Here is a 25,069-nt window from a genome sequence, read left to right on the forward strand (position 1 = left end):
GGCTGCCAGCAACGTAACAAGAACATTCCTACTACAAGTGTAGCAGCAAAATTTTTTCCATTACCATATATGTTTGAAGAAAGAAAAAGACAAACATAATAGTTTTTTATATATTAATTGATAGGATAAAAAATAAAATTTTTAATCGAATTTTTTTTTTTAATATTGGAATTGGCCTGATACAATTCAATGTGGCTGATCAATATTGACATCGGCACTGACACCGACACTGGTATCTAAAACCTTGAGGTGGGAGGATATGTCCAATGGTGAGATGCTTAATGAGGGTGCGAAAGGGCACATAATTTTTATTGGAAAGCTTTGACTTTAGTTTTGGCGAGAGCCCCGTCCGACAATAGTCACCCCTATGGTTTGTGAACAAATATTTTTTTAATGAAAATAAAAAACCAAATTAATTAAAGGATAAAAGAATGTTGCCAAACTGTGTAGTGAATGCAAACGTCTTTCTATGTCTATCTCTATCCTCTCTCGTATGAAATTACATATCTACACTTTATTGTGAGAAGAGATAGACCCTGGTAGGTACAAGTGTATGCTATGCAGCTGGACAAAGAACTCAGTCCCCTAATTAAATAAGTGTAGCAATTGTTCATAACTTCATTAGAAACAAGTTGGTCAAAAAAGGAAACATATATGAGAACATACAAATCCCTTGGCCACATTGTGGCTTCTTTGGTTGCAAAGGAAATTGAAGAGAAGGGAAGTGAAAATTCTAAAAGTAATAATGAAACTTTTGTAATCATTATTATGTCATTAATTTCAAATCATTCTGTATTTGATAGTTAAATTCTATTTTACTTTCCATTTAAATTCCTTATATTTGAAAAATAGAATAAAAATTACATTTAAAAAATATCAAAACTATAGATATGATTTAAGTTGTTTATGCAATTCACTTCCCTTCCTTTCCCTTCAATTTCCCTAGCAGCCAAATGGAGCTTGTGTAAACAATTGGTTTTACTGAAGAAAGGGGGGGAACTAGTGGCGATGTTTTGCTCTGTTGAACCTACTTTAAATGGAGAAACAAACAGATCTGTACCATGTGGCAGTTGGATATTCCAATAGTTTAGAGGTCATAATAAGATTTCTTTCCTTGAGAGGCGGATCATAGATTTAGTTCACCGTATCGTGATGGTATTGGTTGCTGCCTGTTTAAGGAATACAATTCCAATTCAAACTCTTTTGAATTTTGAAAGTTAAAACGTTAAGAGTTCGAATCTTTTTGAATTCAACGTAATACTTAGATCAACCTCTTATCCCTTCCTTATAGATAGGAGAGTTTCTCTGTAATCAAACTCTATCTCTTGATGAGTTTGAAATTGTAAAACTCAGTTATAAATATAACATACGTCTAACCTCTCAATTTGAGGAAGAAAAACACCATTCAAATTCTAATTTTACACTGCCGATATTTATATTGATACGTATCAACTGTCAGCCGTATCAAGCCAATGTAGGATAAAAAACCAACTCAAATGCAGTTTTCCAATTTTGGAGATTTAATTCGGGAACCGAGCAAAGGTTGGAACCCAATTATCCTCCATATGTCCATATATTAATTTGATTTCCCTTTCCAACACGCCATTATAAGCCTGCCAGAAGATCCTTTTGACCCTCCATAATGTTGCGCCAAGGCCAACTAGGTTGGTGCCCAAATTATGCAAAGTTCCGCCCACAAACGCCAAGCTACTGTGCATATAAAGCCAGGTTTTGGAGAGTTGGATTACGAAATCCGAGCCTTCCTCTCTCTTTAAAGCAACATATTCTCTTCCAGGAAATCCAATGTGTTTTAGTCTCCCCGTCCTTATCTACCCAAAAGAAATTCGCTGCAGCACGTCACACATAGTTATGATTTAATGCTGGAAATTTGAAATGTGAACATGCAAAATTCGAAAGTGAGAATGCAACAGATTTGAGCGAAAGTAATTTGGCTTTCCAATCATCTATCTTGTTTGTAACTTTATCAGAAATATCATGAAATAGATCAGATTTGGCGGTTTCAAATTCTATGGAAAGGCCTAGGTACTTTTAGGGTCTGAACCATATGGCACCTTGAGAATACGAGAAAACCAAAATTTTAGCTTTGAGTGAGTGTTGGGGCTGAAGGTCAATGAAGACTTTTTTAGATTTATAGCTTGCACAGAAGCCTTGTAATATAGATCAAGACAGTCCTTTAGAGTGCATACTTTTGAGAGATCAACTTCAGAAAAAAGCAAATGAGATAGAGATGGGCCTAAGTAACGAATGGAACTCAATGCCTGAGAGCACAAGATGAAAAGGGCTGATGAGAGAGGGTCTCCTTGGCAGATGGACCCTAATTGACTGAATTGCACACATTGCATCATTAATCGAAAGTTTATATTTCACTGTTTGTAAACATGACATAACCATCCCAACCCACTTTTTTGGGAATCTGAATCGCAGCAACATTTGTTCGATTAGGGTACAATTGAGTGATTGTCATGATCCGTGGGCCAAAATAAGGTCTCATGGAAGTAATACTTTTTGGTGGTTTTCATTGCTAATGCTTTGACCATTATTGAATTAGAAAACCAAAAGTTTATCTTGTTGGGAATAGTTGAACGATAAAAGAAATTACTGTTGATATCCAGTCTCATAGTTGATCAAGAAGTATATAGCTCACCAATCTACTGACGAGACTAAATATAAAATAATAATATTTAATTATTAAATTGGATTTGATAAATATATCAATTCCAACAATCTCCCACTTATACATCAAAGTCAATTGTACACATATTTTACACCCATGTTATCAATATATCTCTCAAATACATTCAATGGGATCTGAAAAATTATTCCTCGAGTAAATTTTTGCAATGGCAATATCAACTTGTCGGGCAATCCCTTAAATAAAATAATACTTTTATTCTACATGCTTATCTTTTGATGAGCTCTTGACTGTTTTAACTTCGGCAATACTTCACTTCCCTTCCCTTAGTGTCACAACTCACAATACAATAAGTTGCTTCACAAGCTCAGGAAAGACTTCTAGTTCAGTCAAGAACCTCATCAACCGAACACCTTCTGTAGTTGTTTCTCCAACCAGCAGAAATTCTTCTCTCAACATGAGTTAGAAATAAGACAACTCTTCCCTCTGCACTCAAAAATAGCAAGAATGAAAATAGAGACTCAAATGAAATAGGATCACACTTTTTTTTTTCTCTATCTACGGAAGGTTATAGCAGTCAGGCCTTCATTCTCTTCTCTTGCACTATGATATGCCTTTCAATAGACCACCCAACTGCTTCTTCTCTCTTTTGTTCTTCGTTTACTTAAACTGTATAATTCTGTTGCATTGTATCAATGTCGATTCCCTTCAGCTTCACCTGTGACTCAACGTGACCCTTGAGTGTGTGGAGTTCACGAAGCCTTGCAATCTCGGCTCGTTTCTTGGCTTGCTCGGCAATCTCAGAGAGCTCACTGTAGCTGCTCTTGTCAGCAAAGAGGTCGGTGGATTCTGGAGTTTGGAGCCCATGAAGTGTCCTTTGAGCAACAGCCCATTGTGCTTCTCTTTCCTCTTTGCCAAAATCCTTCTTGTTGGTGAAGGCAGTCTATGGTTCAAGAAGAAAGCAAAACAATTAATCAAGTGAAAAACCTCATATCTCATCAAGAAGTGAAGGAATCATGACGATATAAGGGAAAATGTTCCCCCCAAGAGGGCAGTTTGAAAAGGAATCTCCAAGAGGGAACCTAAATATCTGCCCGCTTAGGTAACCCTCACCCAATAGAAAACTATGTACCTTGCTATCCAAGTTATTCCAGGCCTTTCCACTAAGGACGTAGCGGATTCCAAACTTGCAGACATCGAGTGGCACATAGAAGACGATACTGTAAAGCCAGATGACTCCAGCCCAACCCCAGCCACAACCCTGAATGAGTGCAAAACCCCAGTTGGCGTAGACAGCTATCAGAGTTGCCACCTGAGGAGTGACGACATCAGATTGGTTTAGTATAAAGACAGAAGAAAAACATGTCTCCACTCATCATGAAGTTATAGTGTTGCATTCAACCAACAGTACAGTTCCCACTGATTTGGAAAAGCTTAGGACAATGAGTCTTACCAATTGAGCAATTAAAAATGCGACCACCAAGAGAATTCCAGGACGTTCAAGGTAGGACCAGCCACGAGACCGGGTGACAAAAATGAGGGCCTGGCTAATAATACTGACTTGTAGGTACAAGGCCGACATCATTTCGTTATTTGAATTACTTATTGTTCTAACACCGAATTTCGCCTGTGCATCATCATCAAGATCAAATGAATACACATGGGAAAGAAATTGGTTTAGAAATCTGCAGACAAAGCAGAGTTAAACTTCTTAATTACCTCAAAGAAATTTGTTCTGCTCATCAGCCAGAAAAATAACACTGTCATCAATGCCAAGTACGTTCCAAGCACGATTCCAGTTGCAAAGATTTCCTTCAATTTCCAACTGTCAGGCAATGGAGATGGTGTCACTCGATCCTTTGAGATTGTCATGATCGTACCTAAAGGTAAAATAGCAGAATGGATCAACATCACAATTAGAATGACGAGCAACCAAGGAGACTTTTAAACTAATTTTAAAACTTAATTTGCTTGATAAAATCTCACCGTCATTAAGAATGGCGATGATCAAAACCATGAAGGGAGAGAAGTCAAACTGCCAGATCAAAGCAATAAGCAAGAAACCCAACTACACAATCACAAGTAAGACAAACAGCTCAATCAGTAACCATCTTCAGAAATACCCAGAATCTGAAAACCATTAGTCTGCATTTAAAAAACTTACCACAATACGGATTGTGATTGAAACTGCATAAATCTGCAAAGATTAAAAAAGCATGAATCAGTACTCTCTGTAAGGTAAAAGAAATTGATGCATGGAAATAGGAAAAGAAGATGATAGAAACTAACTGTGTAATTCTTCATCCTTTGGAAAATTGTTCTGCTGGTCAGCACAGCACTGATAATAACACTCAACCCAGGTTCAGTTAGGACAATGTCAGAAGCACTTCTAGCAGCATCAGTTGCATCAGCAACAGCGATACCAATATCAGCCTTCTTCAAAGCAGGGGCATCATTAACACCATCTCCAGTCATACCACAAATGTGCTTCATATCCTGCAACCTCTTCACAATTTCGTATTTGTGCTCTACAACAAAAGTTTGAAGAGGTGTTAGATCCAATTTTAAGATCCATATGGTAATGGACAAGGCCGGCAGTAGCAGGTATGCATTACGCGACCAACCTGGAAATACTCCTGCAAAGCCGTCAGCTTTCTCAATCAACTCATCTACGTCAACGCTGCCAACATTTGCATCCTTCTTGTCACCAAGCAGTGAAGAGGAAGGATACATGTTACTTCCCATTCCAAGCCTCCGCCCAGTCTCCTTTCCAATGGCAAGTTGATCACCTGAAGAATGAAATACAAATAAAATGAAAACTAGCAACGTATAAAAGGGTTTAAATGATAATTACAGGAAAAGGAAGATCAATCTGACTTACCAGTAATCATCTTAACATTCACACCAAGGTGAAGAGCCTTGCGGATAGTTTCTGCACTATCATGCCTGGGAGGATCAAAGAGAGCCAACAAACCAACAAACTGCCATGGGCTCCCTGGACTGTCCTTGCTTTTCTCTGGCACTTCCTGGGAACAAAGAACAAAACAGAAACAATGAGGGGTATTTCAATTCACTCAGAAGAATATATATATATATATATATATATATATATATATATATATATATATATATATATATTTATGTCAAAACTACTTACCTGTCTTGCGACAGCCAAGGATCGAAGCCCACGCTCAGCGTATTTATCAATCACAGAATGAACCTTCTTCTTCATGTCCGGCTTGGCGTTGCAAAGGTCCAATATCTGTTTTTGGAAACAAATAGATTAGTGAATTGCTATTCGACCTTATTATAACCTCTCACATTACTAATCAACAGATGACCGGAGGACAAAGTTGCCTGCTCTGGGGCACCTTTGCTGGCCCGATGCCACTTGCCGTCGGAGTCAATGTAGGTCAAAGCAGTTCTCTTGTCTACAGGGTTGAATGGGAAGAAATGCACCTCCTTAATGCCTGCTCGAGCCTACACCAAAATGCAAGATATACCAACATATATAAAAAACTTGTCAATATAACATTTCTTCAAGTGTAAACTAAGAAAGAGGTAATTAAAAGAGAGGGGGGAGGGGGGAAACCATACCTCCTTTGGGTCTGGGAGGGTATTAACAATAGCACCATCAATTGCATCTTGATTTTCAGTCCTTGATGCCCTAGCTGCGTACAAGATCACTTGATTCTTCTCCACACCCTTTGTGAACACCTCAATGAGATTTGTGTCAACAGTCAACTTGTTGAGGGTCAGGGTACCAGTTTTGTCACTGCAGAGGACATCCATACCAGCCATCTCTTCAATGGCAGTCATTCTCTTGGTAATGGCACCCTGTTGTGAAAGCTTGTGTGACCCAATAGCCATAGTCACAGACAACACAGTGGGCATAGCAATGGGGATACCACCAATGAGGAGAACCAAGAGGTTGTTAATTCCATTCCTGTATGGCCTACGCTGAATTGGATACATGACAATGATCTCGACGACTATACCGACGGCGATGGAGACTATACAGAAGTTACCGATGGCAGTCAACACCTTCTGAAAGTGACCAACTTGGTTGGTGCTGTCAACCAGATGGGCTGCCTTACCAAAGAAGGTATGGATACCAGTGGCAATGACAACAGCTTCAATTTCTCCTTGTTTGCAAGTTGAACCAGAGTACACCTCATCATATGGGTTCTTTGTGACAGGGAGGGATTCTCCAGTCAAAGCAGATTGATCAACCTTTAAAGGATCACCTTCGAGGAGACGAGCATCAGCAGGGATGATATCTCCCAATTTGACGCTAACAATGTCTCCAGGAACCAGAAGTGCAGCTTCTTGTTCACTCCATTTTCCATCTCTAAGCAGCTACAGGAAGGCAAACACAAAATCATCAATTGGATGATGACAAGAGAACAAAAATGGACCTATATATCTAAGGACTCATGTTTCTGCTAATGTGTTTACCTTAGTTTTGGGGGCAAGGTTAGCCATCAAAGCTGCTGCAGCGTTACCGGCATTGTTTTCCTCAATGAAACTAATTGTGGAGTTGATGACCAGAAGGACAACAATACCCACGAAATCCTGCCAATCTGGGGGTTGGCCACCACCGTTTGCTAAAGCAATAGCCATTATAGCTGCGGCTTCCATGACCCATGATAGAGGGTTCCACATAAACCCCAAAAATTTGAGGATCTTGCTCTCGTTTTTCTCTTCTAGCTTGTTGGGCCCGAATATTTGAAGACGACTGGCTCCTTCGTCGGACGTTAGACCCTCCCTCGAACATTTCAATGTCCCGAACACTTCCTCAATCGGAACTTTTTCCTGTGAATAATAGGAAGAAAGCCAATAAGCTCAGTACCTACCCCTTATGGTTTTCACTTTCTTAAGGCAATAGGCCCTTTAAAACATTAATTTGGGTTGGGAAAGAGACACCTCTTCAGTTTAGTTTGCAATAGTTAGTTAATATGTTAAAAAAAATTAAATTAAAGGAGAGAGCCTTCCTATGGAGGTTAGGCCGATCCATCGAATCGTTATCCCCTCCAATTCACTGTCCTCTCCATTTCCTTCAATTCCTTACATGGGGGCGGAAATGATCACCCTATTCCTGCCCGAAAAAACTGCCCAAGGTGGGATCCACTCCCCCTATTAGAGCAATTGGAGGAATTGGAGGTACCCCCGAAATGGAGCCATCCCCTTCCAGCTACCTCTGTATGTTGTTTATTTACTAGGTAGGAAACAGAAACCGTAGGTATGTTTGTTTAGAGAGCAGGTTCAAATTTAGGCAAGAAACGAGATGAATTTTTTCTGTTGCTGTAACTGGAGCGTTGCTGTGCGTATCGTGCGGCGCAGCAGCGGCCATGTGTGCATAGTGGGGCAAACTGGAGCGCTGCTGTGCTCATCGTGCGGCGTAGCAGCGGCCATGTGTGCACACATGACAGCGCTCCAGTTACAGCAGCAGATAAAAATTCGAAACGAGATATCCTGCCCCGTAGATTATTAGTTGGTCTGTGACATGGCCAGCACTGGATCGGGAATTGAAATCGGATCAAGGGTAAAAATGTAAGAAAAAAAAACCTTGTTTTTACTGCAAAGTAGCTGAGGCAGCAATAGTAAAGCTACAATCTCTGATTCGAACCGATAGGGCCGATTGTATCGGATCGGTATCAGCCGAGATCTATACCATATCCGATCCTAATTTACTAATAAATGTCTATAAGTCCTTGGGGCCTTAAGACCTGGACAGCAGTTGAAACAGACCACATTGAAAGAATGAAGAACAATTTTATAATAACTGTTTGTTCATCAGTACTGTTTCCTTGTTTTCCTACTTTTAAGGAAGAAAGGGATCTAATTGGTTTTCCAAAAATTTGATCGAAGAACTGAAACTCCTCGTCACATAAAAACACGTAAGAAAGAAAAAACTCACCGGAAATCGAGAAAATCAATAACAATAATAATAAATCAAATCGTTTTCACTTCCACTTAATTTAGTTCAAAAAAACCCTAAAAATCACAATTCCAGTGTATCAAATACTAACACACACGACGAAATCTCGCCTTATATATGCTCCAACTAACACAATCAAAACTCCAGATCCAACACTCAAATCGGCTCCTGGAAATCTATCTATCTAATTTCCACAAGTTTCAAATCGCCGGAAAGAAATACCAAGAAGAAAATCAGAAAGTATACATAGTTAGGAAGGAAGAACGAATCGTTTACCAGGTCAACATTCTCCTTAGTAATTTCCTCCAAGCTGATTCCACCCATCTTCGCCGGCGGCAGCAGCAAAGGAACTCAAAGAAATACTCACACACAGAAAATCAAATCGTTAAAGAAGAAAACCAACTACTAATTACGGCCATGCGAAACCTCGATCGTCTCTCGTTAAGAGCGAACGAATTAGGCAAAGCTTCGATACAAGGAATGAGAGAAGCTCCACACAACTCCCTCTCCATTTTATACCCTTCGCCATCACAAATGAGTCTGGTCGAAGTCGAAATTGACCCCACCCTTGAGTAGGTCCCACCTTCGAAGCTCTACTCATTTCTCAAGCTAAACTCTCTCTCTCTTCGCTCTGTGCATGTTTTCACGATGACGTGGCTATTCATCCTGTGACGTGTCCGTGCAGCACGCCTAAGGTTGCTTAACCTTCTCTCCTCGCGCGCCGTTCCAAATGCTGTATGCTTCGGGGACCAGATTAGTCAACGTGGCATGGATCCATTCGCTATTTTTCTTTTTCTTTTTTTCTTTTTTCTTTTTTAAAAGCTATTTTTTTTTGGTGAAGATAAACTGCCAAACATGGTGGTTCTGTATCAAATATATTTAAATGGTACTGGTTCCGGTAGATTAATCAACGTGGCATGAACCTTTCGATCTTTATATGAAAAAAAGGATTAAATACACATAAGGACCCAATATTTTTCATGCATCCCTAATGTTCTAACTGTTGGTCAAACAACGGTTCAGGGATCAAACCATGGTTCTCTAAGGAGACCAAGATATTTATCTTTAGGGTTTTGCACGCCCTGGGTTAGCCTATGGTGTCCCATGGGTGACCCATTTTAATTTTAGGGTTTCTCATGGTCGCCCATGGGAACCCTGGTGCATCTCTATTAGGGTTTCTCCTTCCCTATTGCATTCCATAAAATTAATTATCACAATAGGGACGAAGAAACTTGTCTCTAGTCCATCCTATGGCAAGAGGGATCCATCTCATACTCGAATGCGCAGCGAAAAATAATCGATTCGAGTTTCTTTCGCATCCCATAAATATTAATAATCAATTAACAGAAGGAATTAATAAAGAACTGTTAACCTGGTGAGCCTCAAGTGTTGCTACTCCAATAGACAATGGTTCTTCCTCCAATGAGCGCTCCAAGCAAACAGATTTGAACCTCCAATGGTGCTACCAAGGTTCTACACGCCAATCTCAGATGCCCTCAAACTCCTCAGCACAGATCTAGGGTTTCACAAACCCTAACTCTCAAACACAGGTGAGAGAAGCAAGAAGAAGAAGAGAGATCACAAGAGGGAGAGAGAGAAACAAAAAACGTAGGAGAGAGAGTGTCCGCTCCAAAAACGTGGAGAACTTCTTTCTTCTGCGTTTTATGGTCCCCTATTTATAATAATAGGGTTTAATTAAATCCTAGATAGGTTTAATAGAGCCCTAGTGAGAGTCTGACTCTCTCTCTCTTAGTCTGACAGTTTTGTTTAAACTCAAAGTGCTACACAGGTGAAGAAGCAGAATCCAATAGGGAAAGTATTAATTAGATTCTTTATTTAATTATTAATGGATAATTACAATTAGCACCAAATCCATTAATTAAATAAAGAGCCAATTAAATTAGCAAATTCCAAATAACTCCCTATATGATAATAATTTATCATATACAACCCCCCCACTAATCAAAACCATCATTATGGAATCTAGGGCATGTACACATGTACTGCCAAACCCCAATCCATAGTACATGTCCATATAAGAGCGTCTGTGCATTCGATCGGGTCCCGCAAAACTCGATAAAACACTTTATTTGAAATAACTATAAATAATGTATCATTTTATGTAAAATAAATTTTGCAAAACCATTTCCAAAACGGTACTGGATCTAGATTCGATCCGACCATGCACGAGCAGTCTCTATCTTGGTGTTCCCCAATCGGGCGTGGTGACCGTGTTGGATAACTCCTTTACTCACAAAGTGTTCACGCATTCCCAGAACACCGGCTTTGACTCGCTTGAGTCTCAGTCATTGATGAACCAAAGAATGTGATCACACTTTGTAGTGACAGGGTTCCCTCAGGTACAGGGTGTCGGTGACACATGTCTATCCCTTCCTACATCTGGCAGTAATACATGAGGGAATCGATAAAGTAGATTCTTCATCAATGCACACATCAAACATGTGAGCACTCGCATTCGTACCCTGACATCACATGTCTAGGCATACCCAATGCGATGACCATATGATAAGGGTGCCCAGCCCAAACCCTAGTCGTGACTACCATTTTAAATATAACTTACGGACACATAATGCTCAAAAAGTTTATATCGCATGTGACAATATTAAACTAAAATGTATAAATGTTCAATACAAAGGTGAACTGAGTTGAACCGGACCGAACCGGGTTTGATGAATATACACTTGTCCAACACTAACAATATCACACGCATTCTTTGAAAATTCTACGTGCACCTCTTACTTTTAAATTTAAAACCATTTAAGTCCACGCTGTAAGCACCCATTTGGCTTACATGGCTTTAAGTTGGAAAATAGAGAGTATATATGGAATTTTGAAAGGATGCGAATGGAATTGCTAGAACCTTAGGGGCGCATGAGAAATACTAGGTCCATTTTAAGGGGCATGTGTACTTAACCCAAAAAAAAAAACACCTGTCAATTTTTCTCTTCTATCATCCACCAGGAGAAAATTTAACCTATTATCCAAATATTCCCTCTCCCCAGTCCATTGAGTGGGTCCCACATTCAATCCCTCAAATTTTATTCCAATCTGTCAGTGTTGTAGCGTTAATATTGGTAGTTTTTGCCATTTTGGAGGGTGGAGAGCATGGATGGGCGGTGATTGATATCGATATGGTATTGATACGTATCAATCAATCGATACAATCAAAAAACGATTTTTGTAATAAAATTAGAGATCGTGATTGTGTAGCGCATGGCCAATGAAAATGCACGTAGGAGCATCAACATAGGTATTATTTATTTTTTTCTTTTCATGGAGGTAGGGTGGTACTTCCATACGCTTCTATGTTTGGATGTAGGAGTCACACAACCAGGAAATTTTCCCAAATAGTTTTTGTATTAAGATTGACAAAATATGAATCGAAACAGCTGATCTATATTGGTACAGCCATCCACCAATACCGACGTCATCATTACCATGAACTAAAACCTTTGGGAAGGGATATAGCCTATATAGCAAAATGTTTAGTTGTACAGTGAGGGAGGACAAAGGGAAGATAATTTTTTATGTGAAGGCTTTGACTTTTTAATATTGATGGAAGCCACCCTGGATAATAGTGATTGTCACTATGGGGTGAAGTGCGAACAAGGTTGGAAGGGCCAACTTCTTTCCCATATGGAACGCGAAACGCTATTGAAATCTAAGACTCTTTTTATGTCAACATATGCCTTCTCCCATTTTAAATTGCCCGCATCACATCATGAGAGACTAAGCATGGAGGCAACCCATATTTTTTAGGAGAGGAAAACAGCTGGTGATCCCAAAATGCATGGATCTCATGGAAGCGATTATGTTACCCTAAGTTTAATGGTGATTTGGGTTTTAGAGACTCGAAGCTATACAACCTAAGTTTGCAAGCCAAGGTAGCATGGCGATTATGGATTGGGCTGTTTTCATGAAATCAATTTACTTCCCACGTATAGAGTTTTTCCAAGCCAATGTCGGTCAGCAACATTCGTGGGCATGGTATAGTATCATTGCTAGCTGGTCAACGCTTATTTAAGATCTTATTTGAAGGGTGGAAAGAAAAGAAACCATCAATATATGGGGAGAGAGATGGGGGCCGGCCTATTTTACTTGGCTTTAAGATTCAATTCCCACATTCGAATGGTTACCCGTTGAATCTAGTTTGTGAGTTGATCGAACAACCTAACAAAGTTTGAAAACAATATATATATGTAGCGTCTTATCTGGAGTCATATAGTTCGGAAGGAAATAGTTTGACAGATTCCCTTGCTAGGGAACGTCAGTTTTTAACGTGTAGGATCGATTGGCTTATATCCACCCCATGATTCATGAATTCCTGAAGCGTGTAATTCAAAAATCATGTGTTCGACTTATTACCCTCAAAAAGGTAAACGTACAATTGGTTTTGTTGAAGAAACAGGGGCAATAATGACAGTGTCTGGCTTTGTTGCATATGTCTACTGTGGCAATTTGGATTATCCCAACGTTGTAGAGGTCATATAAGATTTCTTTCCTTGAAGGTCGAGCATGGCCAATATATTTGGGGTAAATTTTAAAAATTATTACATATGAGAAAGAGGGAGGTAAATTAAATTTGTTTTTAACTCATTGTTGGATTACTTGACTCGTTTTTCTCAAAATTCGGACGAGTCAAACCTGATCAAGGCAAGGCAAGGCACATTTTTTTAATTTAATATTAAATATATTTAATGATTAATATACGTACATAATACCGAGAATAGGTAAGACCTTTGGATTTTTTCACAATTAAAAATATAGTTGAGGGGCATTAAAAGTCTCATTTCCCTAAAATAACCAAAAGATTAGTATAGGAAAATGTTGATTATTATTAATTGAATAGCGAATACATGCATTAATATACAATTCGTCCACCAATCTTTGGACTTTTGGATAGGAAAATGTTGATTATTATTAATACTCATTATTATATATTTATGGAGGGTTGATTTATGCATTTTCCTATGCAAAAAACCATGCCCTTGTATTGGAAATTAACAAACTTTAGAAAAGTTTGTTGGTATATATGTATATATCGAGTTTCATGTGACGCACGATAATAACTTGGATCGAATTTGGTCATTTTTCTATAATAATCGAGTCTACACGACTCATGAAAAGGTTTTGCTAATGTTTTTATTCGACTCAGGTGATTCGTCGGAATCAAAACCTGATTTTCCAACTATGTTTTTTTTAACTTAAAAAATCCACACTATGTATAATTAAAGTGGGAACCTATATCGTATAGGAACCTGAACCTAATTATAATGTCAGAATGCAAACCTAACAAAAAGAAAAACAATCACGCTGAACTCGAATCAACTTTCCTCATGTCGAACAAAACCCATCCATTAAGAGTCGAGTGGTTGATGCCATTCCCTGTTGAAGATACCTAATTAATTATCTCCTTGTGACCTCCTTCCACATTGAGTTGCATAATATCCTCAGAAATAGCGACTGACAATGAAGACTGAATCGCTAATGCTTCTCCCACCATTGGATTTGAGAAAGAAATAGGGTTTGATATGGTGAAACGAAGACGAGTGACCAAGATAGTCTCAATATATATATATATATATAAAACCAATTCCTCCTTACATTGAAATAGAAGCGGAACTGGCAATCACAGTTAATCTTGGAGACATGAGGAGGTGGGGGAAATGGGGAATGTGAACAAAACGATCAGCAACTGGAGCAAGGGAACGTGGAGGAGGAATAGCAACCTGATGATCGATACTCATGAAAACGACTTTCCTCCATTTATTTTTGGATGACCTCCAACGAAGTCTAATTTTTTTTGTCCGAAGAAAAAGTCGTTCTGAGCTAACCAAATCTGCCAGCAGATGAACAAACACATAAACATGAGCTTGCGGCTTTTCCGTTTCCCTTCTGAAGAAAACACAGACCACCCATTGATCCAACCATGTTAAGTAACGTCATTATCCTTCGGCACCTTGTATGAGAGACTACAACCTAGCCACATTGCCAATGCATAATTATAATTATTTTTATTTTTATAATTATTTTAAATTTGATTTCCTATTTTATTCTAATATTTCCTACGTTTTTAAGGTTTATTTCAATATTTTCATAAAATTATTTTTTTATTTTCTGATTTTAAATATTTCTTCTTTTTTTTTTTTTATATCTGATTTTGGTAGCCTTATATACTCATGTATTGCGTTTACCAAAAAAATATACCCATGTATTGCTTGGTTAGGTTATCTTTTTCTTATGGCATTTCTATAAATATAATTTGTGTGTTGTTTTAATCCCTCTTTTAGGTGTATGTATATTTTATTTATTTTTCAGTATACACATCATTGTTTTGTAATCAAATACTTCCGCTCTGGCTCTATCTCTACCCTTTTATTTATTATTTGGGCAAATTTCACGGACACCCCCTCTAAGTATTCAATATGTCACGGGTTTGCCAAACTTGGTCAAAATGACAACCTTCCCCTTCAGGTTAAGCACAGTTAGCATCCAAAGTTAGAATGTCCATTTTACCCTTTAATAATTTAATAAAAAAACTCTTATAATTCCATCATCTTCCCTATTAACGGTTTTTTTAATCAAATAAGTGGGACCCACCTACTGTTTACTCTTCTTCTTTCTTCTTCCTCTTCTTCTTCTCGTTTTCAACTGAGATTCATCCGTCACCACCACCACCACCTGTACAACCACCAGCCCCCTTTGCGAACCCCAACCTCAGCAATAATCTACCGCTACAATCGCCGCCCAGACCTATACCCCTTGCAACCCCACCCCATCCATGCCCTCAGTTTTGTAACCCTCGCTCGCTATACCCTCTATTCCGCAAACGTATTCCAGAGGATGTGAGTAGTGATTCAAATCTCATAAACACTATATTTCCTCAAATGGAAACGAATCATAGCAATAAAAGAAACCCCTTTGTTAACATTACTATCGTTCTCTTTTTCCTCACCATGCTCCCCTGTCTCACCATGCCGAAAGCCCCCAATTCCTTCTCCTGTAATGCGGATGGGTGCTAAAGATTTTGTATTCTGGAATGAATCTGGAGACAGATAATACATACATAAAGAAAGGGAGATGGTTTTGAGAGGGTTTTTGGTTTACTTTCAAATCAGAGGGAGTTTTATTGGGGATTTATAGGAAATTTTGTTTTATGTTTGAGGAAAAACAAGGGAAGGCAGAAACCCAGGGACAGTTTCAATTTTCGGGCTTTTGGATTTTTGGTGATAGAAACAGAGCAGATCGATTTACAGAGATGAGGACAAAATAATCTTGTCCACCGAGGTTTCATTTTTATTAGTCTCTCCCTCTCTCTCTCTTACTCCCTTTACGTTGCTTCTTATTTCTTGCCCTTCTTCCTAGTTTCTTTTAATCTTAAAGCTTCATTCCCAGTCCTATTTCTGGGCGGTACTTGCAGACCTAATCAGAGAGTTTGAATTCCTTAGTGCATCTGAGATTTGGAGAGAAGGAAGCCCCTTTGAAGGAAACTTAAAACCTTAGAGTCTCCCCTCCCAAATCCTCTTCTATCGTGAGTTCCATACCGAAGTTCAGATCAGATCTGGTGACTTCCACCAGATACAATTTTAGCTCTTTTACCTTTTTTTGTTTCAGGGATTCCTTGCTTCTCTACTTTTGTTGATTCGCTCACAGTCCTCAATCTCGCAAATAACTCCGTTGTTGGAGGGATTGCCACCTGCATTTCATCTTTGCGAGATTTAAAGATGCTCAATCTCTCCTTTAATAGCTTGAAATATGACATTTCACTTTGGATTTTACCCTTAAGGGTATTATGGGAAGTTCACCCTGTGGTAAGGGTAATTTTGTCATTATAAAAGAACTAACAACAACTTAACTGCACAGACCTAACGGAGTGGACTAAGTTAAAATAAAAACATAAAGTAAGGGTAGTCTGTGATATTTTTTCAAAGTTTGGCATGTCTGTGATATATTGGATACTTACAGGGGGTGTCCGTAAAATTTGCCCTTATTATTTTGTACTTTTTATGTTGTTTTTCGTTAATTACTAGATAGACTAAGGTGCCTAACACCTTCCTTGTTCTGCAACTTAACTCAAACCTACCCCTTAATTTGACCGGCCTCTGTTGGAATCATCATAGAGTTAGTTTCTATTTTATGGGTCCTAGACCCTAAATCTAGGTAGTGACTCCTCTACCCATTATTCCTTCTTTCTCCTAAAAAGATGAGTTTGTTGTTTCCTCTTATGTTTTGGAAAAAGAGCAATGTTCTCACACATTAGGATATTCAATTGAGGAAAAGATAGGGCAATCAACGTGCCCAACATATGACAACCTCTCTCCTCCCCCTTTGGAGAAGACCCTCTTGCCTTCATATGTCCAGCCCTGTGATTGGTGCGTGTCATTAGCTTACAGAAAGCTGACGGCATGCCCAACCTTCTCCCTTCAATTAATTAGAAAATAAGCTTAGGGTTGCTTGTCAAATTAGAAAATTAAATCCTCCTAAATCTAGGTAGCACTCCTTTACCCATTATTCCTTCTTTGTACTAAAGAGATGAGTATGTTGTTTCCTCCTATATTTTGGGAAAAGATCACTCTTCTCACACATTAGTTATTCAATTAAAGAAAATATAGAGCACTCAACGTGCCCAACATGTGACATACTCTATCCTCCCCCTTTGGAAAACGAGTCGAGCTCAGCTCCTCGTATGAGGTCGCTCCTTGGGAGCCGGCCTCATCTTAGATGGAATCCACTAGACCCACTTGATGGATGTGGATTCCATCTGAGTGGAAGCTAGTTCCCAAAGAGCGACCTCGTATGAAGAGCTAAGCCAGATTTGGAAAACATCCGCTTGCCTTCATATGTCCAACCCTGTGATTGATGCATTCCATTAGTTTACCGAAAGTTGATGGCATGCCCAAACCTCTCCCTTCAATTAATTAGAAAAAAAGCTTAGGGTTGCTTGTCAAATCAGAAAATTAAATCCTCCTATGGAATACAGCTCTTGAATCAATTCCATAATCCACAAAAAAAAAAAAAAAAAAAAACCCCCAGCAGCTCAGATCCAAGAATAGAGAAAAAGGGATCTACCAAGCTGTTATACACTTGTCCTTGCCTTTATTTGAGTTTAAAGTCTAAACTATCCCTGTTTTCGGAAACAAGTCAAAAGGTAGCATCCCATTGGATTACCCAAGTTAAGTTTCCTTATATGTGTTAGATATCTATTTGTAAAATAAAGATAATTACAAATTAGATCACCTAAAAACAAATATTACACCTACGCCACCAAAAAATAAAATTTTTACAAGTAAATATCTCCACTTTATAGTATCGCATAACAAACTTATAGATATGAAAATAATTATTGTCATCACCTTAGTATGTTTTTTTTTTTTTTTTTTTTGGGTAAAGAGTATGTTTGAATATTATATTTGGAGAATCTGACCAATCGATTAGATTTAAAAAAAAAAAACAATTCTAAAATGTAGAAAATAAATTAATAATATTCAATTAAATTTTCAAATACTTGATAAGCAATTTACAAATCATGCAACTCCATCTAGACTTTTAGGTCCAATCATAAATTGATAATCTCTCTCTTGATATTCATCCTTACAATGGGAAGTGAAATCTATATTGAGCATCTCGTATATTAACTAGTAAATACCAAGAGTTCAATGCATTGATATATAGTCCATCAGCATCAACCTGTAGTACATCAAAACTCATAATACCTAACTAGAACAGTAAAGCCCTCTTAGGTCTGGGAAACCAACTGTACATACAAATCTTATTCATCATACATCTAATGGTAATCCATTTAAACAGTCACAAGTGATCTAACTTAATATACAAATATGTATAGTGACAATGCATACAATGTTATAACCATCCGAAAAAATGCCTAATTTTATAACTGTAAATAATTTAAGATATGAATCCAAGGACTAACATCACCAAATTTAAAAGAGGACCATTACCTAGTGCTTGTCCCGCCAATGCAAGGCCTTAGGAAGAGTGAGTTTAGAGTTATCCTTAAATTTGGCATTTTGGCACAAAGTGGCCTTTAAGATATGAATCTAAGGACTAACACAGACAGCTTGCTCTGTTGTTGGAAAGGCCTGGGCTGTGGGTTTAGTTTCGAGACCACCCAACCCCCACAACCCCCGCCCCCCCACAAAAGAAAAAAAAGCAGTGCTTAGTGAGCATTGCGCTCCCCCTACTCCGGACGAAATTTTGCTGCTACAAGGCTGGCAGCCAAGGAAATGGAATCTTAAGGGGTATTTTAGAAAATACCAAAACCTAAGAGGGTATTTATGAACCCAAAGGTGAAGTGAATTATTCCATTTCCTTGGCTGCTAGCCTTGTAATAGGAACATTCTTGGTATTAGTGTAGCAGCAAAATTTTTCCCCCCAACTCCCCCTTTGGCCCCCATTAGACGCCCAAACCCCCTCCAAGGCACCAATGTGGTGGGCCCACCTTACATACACACAAAGAATCTAGGGACTAACAACACCCAAATTCTATAATGTAAAATAAAAAGACTTAACTATTAAACTAGATTTGATCGATGCATCAACTCCAACAATTTCCCACATATCAAAAGAAATTCCAAATAGATTTTTACACCCATGTCATCAAGATGTCTCTCTGAAATAAATTCAATACCAATCCCTTAATCAAAGGATCTGAATATTCCCACAAGTCATTCAGAGCAGTATCAATATCACCTCGTTGGGTTATCTCTGTACGTACGTAATAAAATGATTACTTCTACTGGATATCTTTATTCTGGTGAACTCTTGGTACCTTCACCATGTGCAACAGCTCCATTATTATTTTTATAATTACATAACAATATGTTGCTCATCCACTAACTCATGAACGAGTTCCAATACAGTCAAGAACTTTCTCAACCAAACAACACATTTTGTTGCTTCTCCAGCCGACAGATATTCTCTACTCACAACATGAGTTAGAAATAAGACATCTCTTCCCTCTGCACTCAAAAATAGCAAGAATGAAAATAGAGACTCAAATGAAATAGGATCACACTTTTTTTTTTTTCTCTATCTACGGGAGGTTATAGCAGTCAGGCCTTCATTCTCTCCTCTGGCAGTATGATATGCCTTTCAATAGACCACCCAACTGCTTCTTCTCTCTTTTGTTCTTCGTTTACTTAAACTGTATAATTCTGTTGCATTGTATCAATGTCGATTCCCTTCAACTTCACCACTGACTCAACGTGACCCTTAAGTGTATGGAGTTCACGAAGCCTTGCAACCTCGGCTCGTTTCTTGGCTTGCTCGGCGATCTCAGATAGCTCACTGTAGGTGCTCTTCTCAGCAAAGAGGTCGGTGGTTTCTGGAGGTTGGAGCCCGTGAAGTGTCCTTTGAGCAACAGCCCATTGTGCTTCTCTTTCCTCTTTCCCAAAATCCTTCTTGTTGGTGAAGGCAGTCTATGATTCAAGATTAAAGCAAAACAATTAATCAACTGAAAAAAACCCTCATAGCTTATCAATCAAAAAGTGAAGGAAATGCCAAAACAATTTCTTGGCATTTATCCTCATATTTTTCCATGCACATCTATTGTGACTCCGGCAACCAATGTGCATTCTCTTCTAGTGGTAGAATTTTTCAAAACCTGTATTTGGACACCACCTAAAAATTCTAATTGGTCTGAAACTTTTATCCCAACTGCCCACTTAGGGAACTCCCACCCAATAGATAAAAATGTACCTTGTTGTCCAAGTTATTCCAGGCCTTTCCACTGAGGACGTAGCGGATTGCAAACTTGCAGACGTCGAGTGGGACATAGAAGACGATACTGTAAAGCCAGATGACTCCAGCCCAACCCCAGCCACAACCCTGAATGAGTGCAAAACCCCAGTTGGCGTAGACAGCTATCAGAGTTGCCACCTGAGGAGTGAGGACATCAGATTGGTTTAGTATAAAGACAGAAGAAAAACATCTCTCCACTCATCATCAAGTTTTATAGTGTTGCATTCAACCAACAGTACAGTTCCCACTGATTTGGAAAAGCTTAGGACAATGAGTCTTACCAATTGAGCAATTAAAAATGCGACCACCAAGAGAATTCCAGGACGTTCAAGGTAGGACCAGCCACGAGACCGAGTGACAAAAATGAGGGCCTGACTAATAATACTGACTTGTAGGTACAAGGCCGACATCATTTCGTTATTTGAATTACTTATTGTTCTAACACCGAATTTCGCCTGTGCATCATCATCAAGATCAAATGAATACACATGGGAAAGAAATTGGTTTAGAAATCTGCAGACAAAACAGAGTTAAACTTCTTAATTACCTCAAAGAAATTTGTTCTGCTCATCAACCAGAAAAATAACACTGTCATCAATGCCAAGTACGTTCCAAGCACGACTCCAGTTGCAAAGATTTCCTTCAATTTCCAACTGTCAGGCAATGGAGATGGTGTCACTCGATCCTTTGAGATTGTCATGATCGTACCTAAAGGTAAAATAGCAGAATGGATCAACATCACAATTAGAATGACGAAAGATGGTTGAGCAACCAAGGAGACTTTTAAACTAATTTTAAAACTTAATTTGCTTGAGAAAATCTCACCGTCATTTAGAATGGCGATGATCAAAACCATGAAGGGAGAGAAGTCAAACTGCCAGATCAGAGCAATAAGCAAGAAACCCAACTACACAATCACAAGTAAGACAAACAGCTCAATTAGTAACCATCTGTAGAAATACTCAGAATCTGAAAACCATTAGCCTGCATTTAAAAAACTTACCACAATACGGATTGTGATTGAAACTGCATAAATCTGCAAAGATTCAAAAAGCATGAATCAGTACTCTCTATAAGGTAAAAGAAATTGATGCAAGAAGATGACAGAAACTAACTGTGTAATTCTTCATCCTTTGGAAAATTGTTCTACTGGTCAGCACGGCACTGATAATAACACTCAACCCAGGTTCAGTTAGGACAATGTCAGAAGCACTTCTAGCAGCATCAGTTGCATCAGCAACAGCGATACCAATATCAGCCTTCTTCAAAGCAGGGGCATCATTAACACCATCTCCAGTCATACCACAAATGTGCTTCATATCCTGCAACCTCTTCACGATTTCGTATTTGTGCTCTACAACAAAAGGTTGAAGAGGTGTTAGATCCAATTTTTAAGATCTATATGGTACTGGACAAGGCCGGCAGTAGCAGGTATGTATTACGCAACCAACCTGGAAATACTCCTGCAAAACCGTCAGCTTTCTCAATCAACTCATCTACGTCAATGCTGCCAACATTTGCATCCTTCTTGTCACCAAGCAGTGAAGAGGAAGGATACATGTTACTTCCCATTCCAAGCCTCCGCCCAGTCTCCTTTCCAATGGCAAGTTGATCACCTGAAGAATGAAATATAAATAAAATGAAAACCAGCAACGTATAAAAGGGATTAAATGATAATTACAGGAAAAGGAAGATCAATCTGACTTACCAGTAATCATCTTAACATTCACACCAAGGTGAAGAGCCTTGCGGATAGTTTCTGCACTATCATGCCTAGGAGGATCAAAGAGAGCCAACAAACCAACAAACTGCCATGGGCTCCCTGGACTGTCCTTACTTTTCTCTGGCACTTCCTGGGAACAAATAACAAAACAGAAACAATGAGGGGTATTTCAATTCACTCAGTAGAATAAATATATATTTATGTCAAAACCACTTACCTGTCTTGCAACAGCTAAGGATCGAAGCCCACGCTCAGCGTATTTATCAATCACAGAATGAACCTTCTTCCTCATGTCCGGCTTGGCGTTGCAAAGGTCCAATATCTGTTTTTGGAAACAAATAGATTAGTGAATTGCTATTCAACCTTATCATAACCTCTCAAATTACTAATCAACAGATGACCAGAGGACAAAGTTACCTGCTCAGGGGCACCTTTGCTGGCCCGATGCCACTTGCCGTCGGAATCAATGTAGGTCAAAGCAGTTCTCTTGTCTACAGGGTTGAATGGGAAGAAATGCACCTCCTTAATGCCTGCTCGAGCCTGCACCAAAATGCAAGATATACCAACATATATTAAAAACTTGTCAATATGACATTTCTTCAAGTGTAAACTAAGAAAGAGGTAATTAAAAGAGGGGGGAGGGGGAAAACCATACCTCCTTTGGGTCTGGGAGGGTATTAACAATAGCACCATCAATTGCATCTTGATTTTCAGTCCTTGATGCCCTAGCTGCGTACAAGATCACTTGATTCTTCTCCACACCCTTTGTGAACACCTCAATGAGATTTGTGTCAACAGTCAACTTGTTGAGGGTCAGGGTACCAGTTTTGTCACTGCAGAGGACATCCATACCAGCCATCTCTTCAATGGCAGTCATTCTCTTGGTAATGGCACCCTGTTGTGAAAGCTTGTGTGACCCAATAGCCATGGTCACAGACAGCACAGTGGGCATAGCAATGGGGATACCACCAATGAGGAGAACCAAGAGGTTGTTAATTCCATTCCTGTATGGCCTACGCTGAATTGGATACATGACAATAATCTCGACGACTATACCGACGGCGATGGAGACTATACAGAAGTTACCGATGGCAGTCAACACCTTCTGGAAGTGACCAACTTGGTTGGTGCTGTCAACCAGATGGGCTGCCTTACCAAAGAAGGTATGGATACCAGTGGCAATGACAACAGCTTCAATTTCTCCCTGTTTGCAAGTCGAACCAGAGTACACCTCATCATGTGGGTTCTTTGTGACAGGGAGGGATTCTCCGGTCAAAGCAGATTGATCAACCTTTAAAGGATCACCTTCTAGGAGACGAGCATCAGCAGGGATGATATCTCCCAATTTGACGCTGACAATGTCTCCAGGAACCAGAAGTGCAGCTTCTTGCTCACTCCATTTTCCATCTCTAAGCAGCTACAAGAAGGCAAACACAAAATCATCAATTGAATGATGACAAGAGAACAAAAATGGACCTATATATCTAAGGACTCATGTTTCTGCTAATGTGTTTACCTTAGTTTTGGGGGCAAGGTTAGCCATCAAAGCTGCTGCAGCATTACCGGCGTTGTTTTCCTCAATGAAACTAATTGTGGAGTTGATGACCAGAAGGACAACAATACCCACGAAATCCTGCCAATCTGGCGGTTGGCCACCACCGTTTGCTAAAGCAATAGCCATTATAGCTGCGGCTTCCATGACCCATGATAGAGGGTTCCACATAAACCCCAAAAATTTGAGGATCTTGCTCTCGTTTTTCTCTTCTAGCTTGTTGGGCCCGAATATCTGAAGCCGATTTTCTCCTTCGGCGGTCGTGAGACCCTCCCTCGAACATTTCAATGTCCCGAAAACTTCCTCAATGGGAACTTTTTCCTGTGAATAATAGGAGGAAACCCAAGCTCAATACAACAATTATAACCTTATCCCAATTAAATGTGGTCTGTTATATGGATCCGATAGAGGCTATGATCGTAATAGAAATAAGAGAAGTAAAAGGAAGTAAAAAAAGGCGATAAGTAAAGGAAGAAGTCTAAACATTCCCCTACAAGGGGTCGACTATATGGGTTTTTATCCTCCAAACAACTATATTTGTGGTCATACTAGGATTGACCCCTACCACATGCATATCATTTATTAGCACTTCTCCAATTGTCAATTTAAGCCTATCCCTACTTCTTTTAGTTCCATCAAATTGAATCTGATCACTCTTTCTTACCAATGCATCGATAGGTCTCTGTTGTACATGACCATACCACCTCAAGCGGGTCTCCTTTGAAAACCTAAGCTCAGTATCTACCCTTTATTGTTGAAGCACAAATTGAATATGGTTTTCACTTTCTAAAGGCAATTGGCCCCTCATAACATTACAAGGGTTACTATTACTGTAATTGGGGTCGGGGAAGGAACACCCCTTCAGTTCAGTTTGCAATAGTTAGTTAATATGAAAAAAAAAAAAAAAGAGGAAAAGCCATCCATCCTCCGGTCCCCGAAAATATCACTGTGCCTCGTCTATAGGATGGTGACCCACCGGCGGATGTTTGGGCATGGTAGAGAGGTCATTCAGCCTTGTTAGAGGACGGTTAGGCCCATCCATCCCTCCGGGATCCCCTCTGTGTGTTGTTTATTTAGTAGGACACAGAAATCTAAGTAGGCATGTTTGTTTAAACAAGAAACGAGAAATCCTGCAGATTTTTAGTTGGTCTGTGACACGGCCAGCACTGGATCGGGAATTGGAATCGAATAAAGGGTAAATATGTAAAAAAATAAAATCTTGTTTTTATTTTTATTTTTGGTAAGAAAACCCTTATTGCTTCTTACCCCCAAAAAAACAAGTATGAAAACCCTTGTTTTTATTGAAAAGTAACTGATACGGGCCGATTTGTATCGGATCAGTATCGGACAAGATCTATACCTTATCCGATGATTCCGATCTCAATTACTAATAAATGTCTAAAAATCCCTGGGGCCTGG

At 39.1% G+C, this 25,069-nt stretch overlaps 2 protein-coding genes and 1 long non-coding RNA gene across 4 annotated transcripts in view; 1 reads left to right on the forward strand and 2 right to left on the reverse strand.

Moving 5' to 3' along the window:
- Positions 1–3,054: 3,054 nt before the first annotated feature.
- The window catches only part of LOC122668016 (plasma membrane ATPase-like), a 33,239-nt gene continuing 11,224 nt past the window's right edge, over positions 3,055–25,069 (reverse strand). The window contains exons 3-15 of the mRNA XM_043864536.1: positions 7,112–7,468; positions 6,251–7,012; positions 6,011–6,133; positions 5,811–5,915; positions 5,535–5,679; positions 5,278–5,442; positions 4,943–5,181; positions 4,818–4,850; positions 4,640–4,721; positions 4,373–4,533; positions 4,107–4,280; positions 3,786–3,965; positions 3,055–3,596 (exon numbers count right to left, since the gene is read on the reverse strand). Coding sequence (XP_043720471.1) covers positions 3,318–3,596; positions 3,786–3,965; positions 4,107–4,280; positions 4,373–4,533; positions 4,640–4,721; positions 4,818–4,850; positions 4,943–5,181; positions 5,278–5,442; positions 5,535–5,679; positions 5,811–5,915; positions 6,011–6,133; positions 6,251–7,012; positions 7,112–7,468 — 2,805 coding nt within the window. The 3' untranslated portion in view covers positions 3,055–3,317. The remainder of the gene's footprint in view (positions 3,597–3,785; positions 3,966–4,106; positions 4,281–4,372; positions 4,534–4,639; positions 4,722–4,817; positions 4,851–4,942; positions 5,182–5,277; positions 5,443–5,534; positions 5,680–5,810; positions 5,916–6,010; positions 6,134–6,250; positions 7,013–7,111; positions 7,469–25,069) is intronic.
- Positions 4,149–21,045, forward strand: LOC122668017. Its single transcript, XR_006333889.1, has 3 exons — positions 4,149–4,282; positions 12,093–12,098; positions 20,930–21,045. It is a non-coding gene; the product is annotated as an uncharacterized LOC122668017 (long non-coding RNA).
- On the reverse strand, positions 19,752–23,966 carry LOC122668014 (plasma membrane ATPase-like). 2 transcript variants are annotated; one of them, XM_043864534.1, is made up of 14 exons: positions 23,615–23,966; positions 22,754–23,515; positions 22,516–22,638; positions 22,316–22,420; positions 22,084–22,228; positions 21,827–21,991; positions 21,491–21,729; positions 21,379–21,411; positions 21,201–21,282; positions 20,923–21,083; positions 20,657–20,830; positions 20,343–20,513; positions 20,270–20,279; positions 19,752–20,055 (listed from the first exon to the last, which is right to left on the reverse strand). In XM_043864534.1, exons 1-14 carry the CDS (start codon positions 23,819–23,821, stop codon positions 19,775–19,777), a joined length of 2,658 nt encoding a protein of 885 aa, XP_043720469.1. In that variant the 5' UTR covers positions 23,822–23,966; the 3' UTR covers positions 19,752–19,774. The 2 variants fall into 2 exon arrangements, with proteins under 2 accessions (XP_043720469.1, XP_043720470.1); XM_043864535.1 differs by lacking the exon at positions 20,270–20,279 and having other exon boundaries at positions 19,752–20,053; positions 20,334–20,513.

The sequence above is a fragment of the Telopea speciosissima genome, chromosome 7 (assembly GCF_018873765.1).
Source record: "Telopea speciosissima isolate NSW1024214 ecotype Mountain lineage chromosome 7, Tspe_v1, whole genome shotgun sequence".
Classification (NCBI taxonomy): domain Eukaryota; kingdom Viridiplantae; phylum Streptophyta; class Magnoliopsida; order Proteales; family Proteaceae; genus Telopea; species Telopea speciosissima.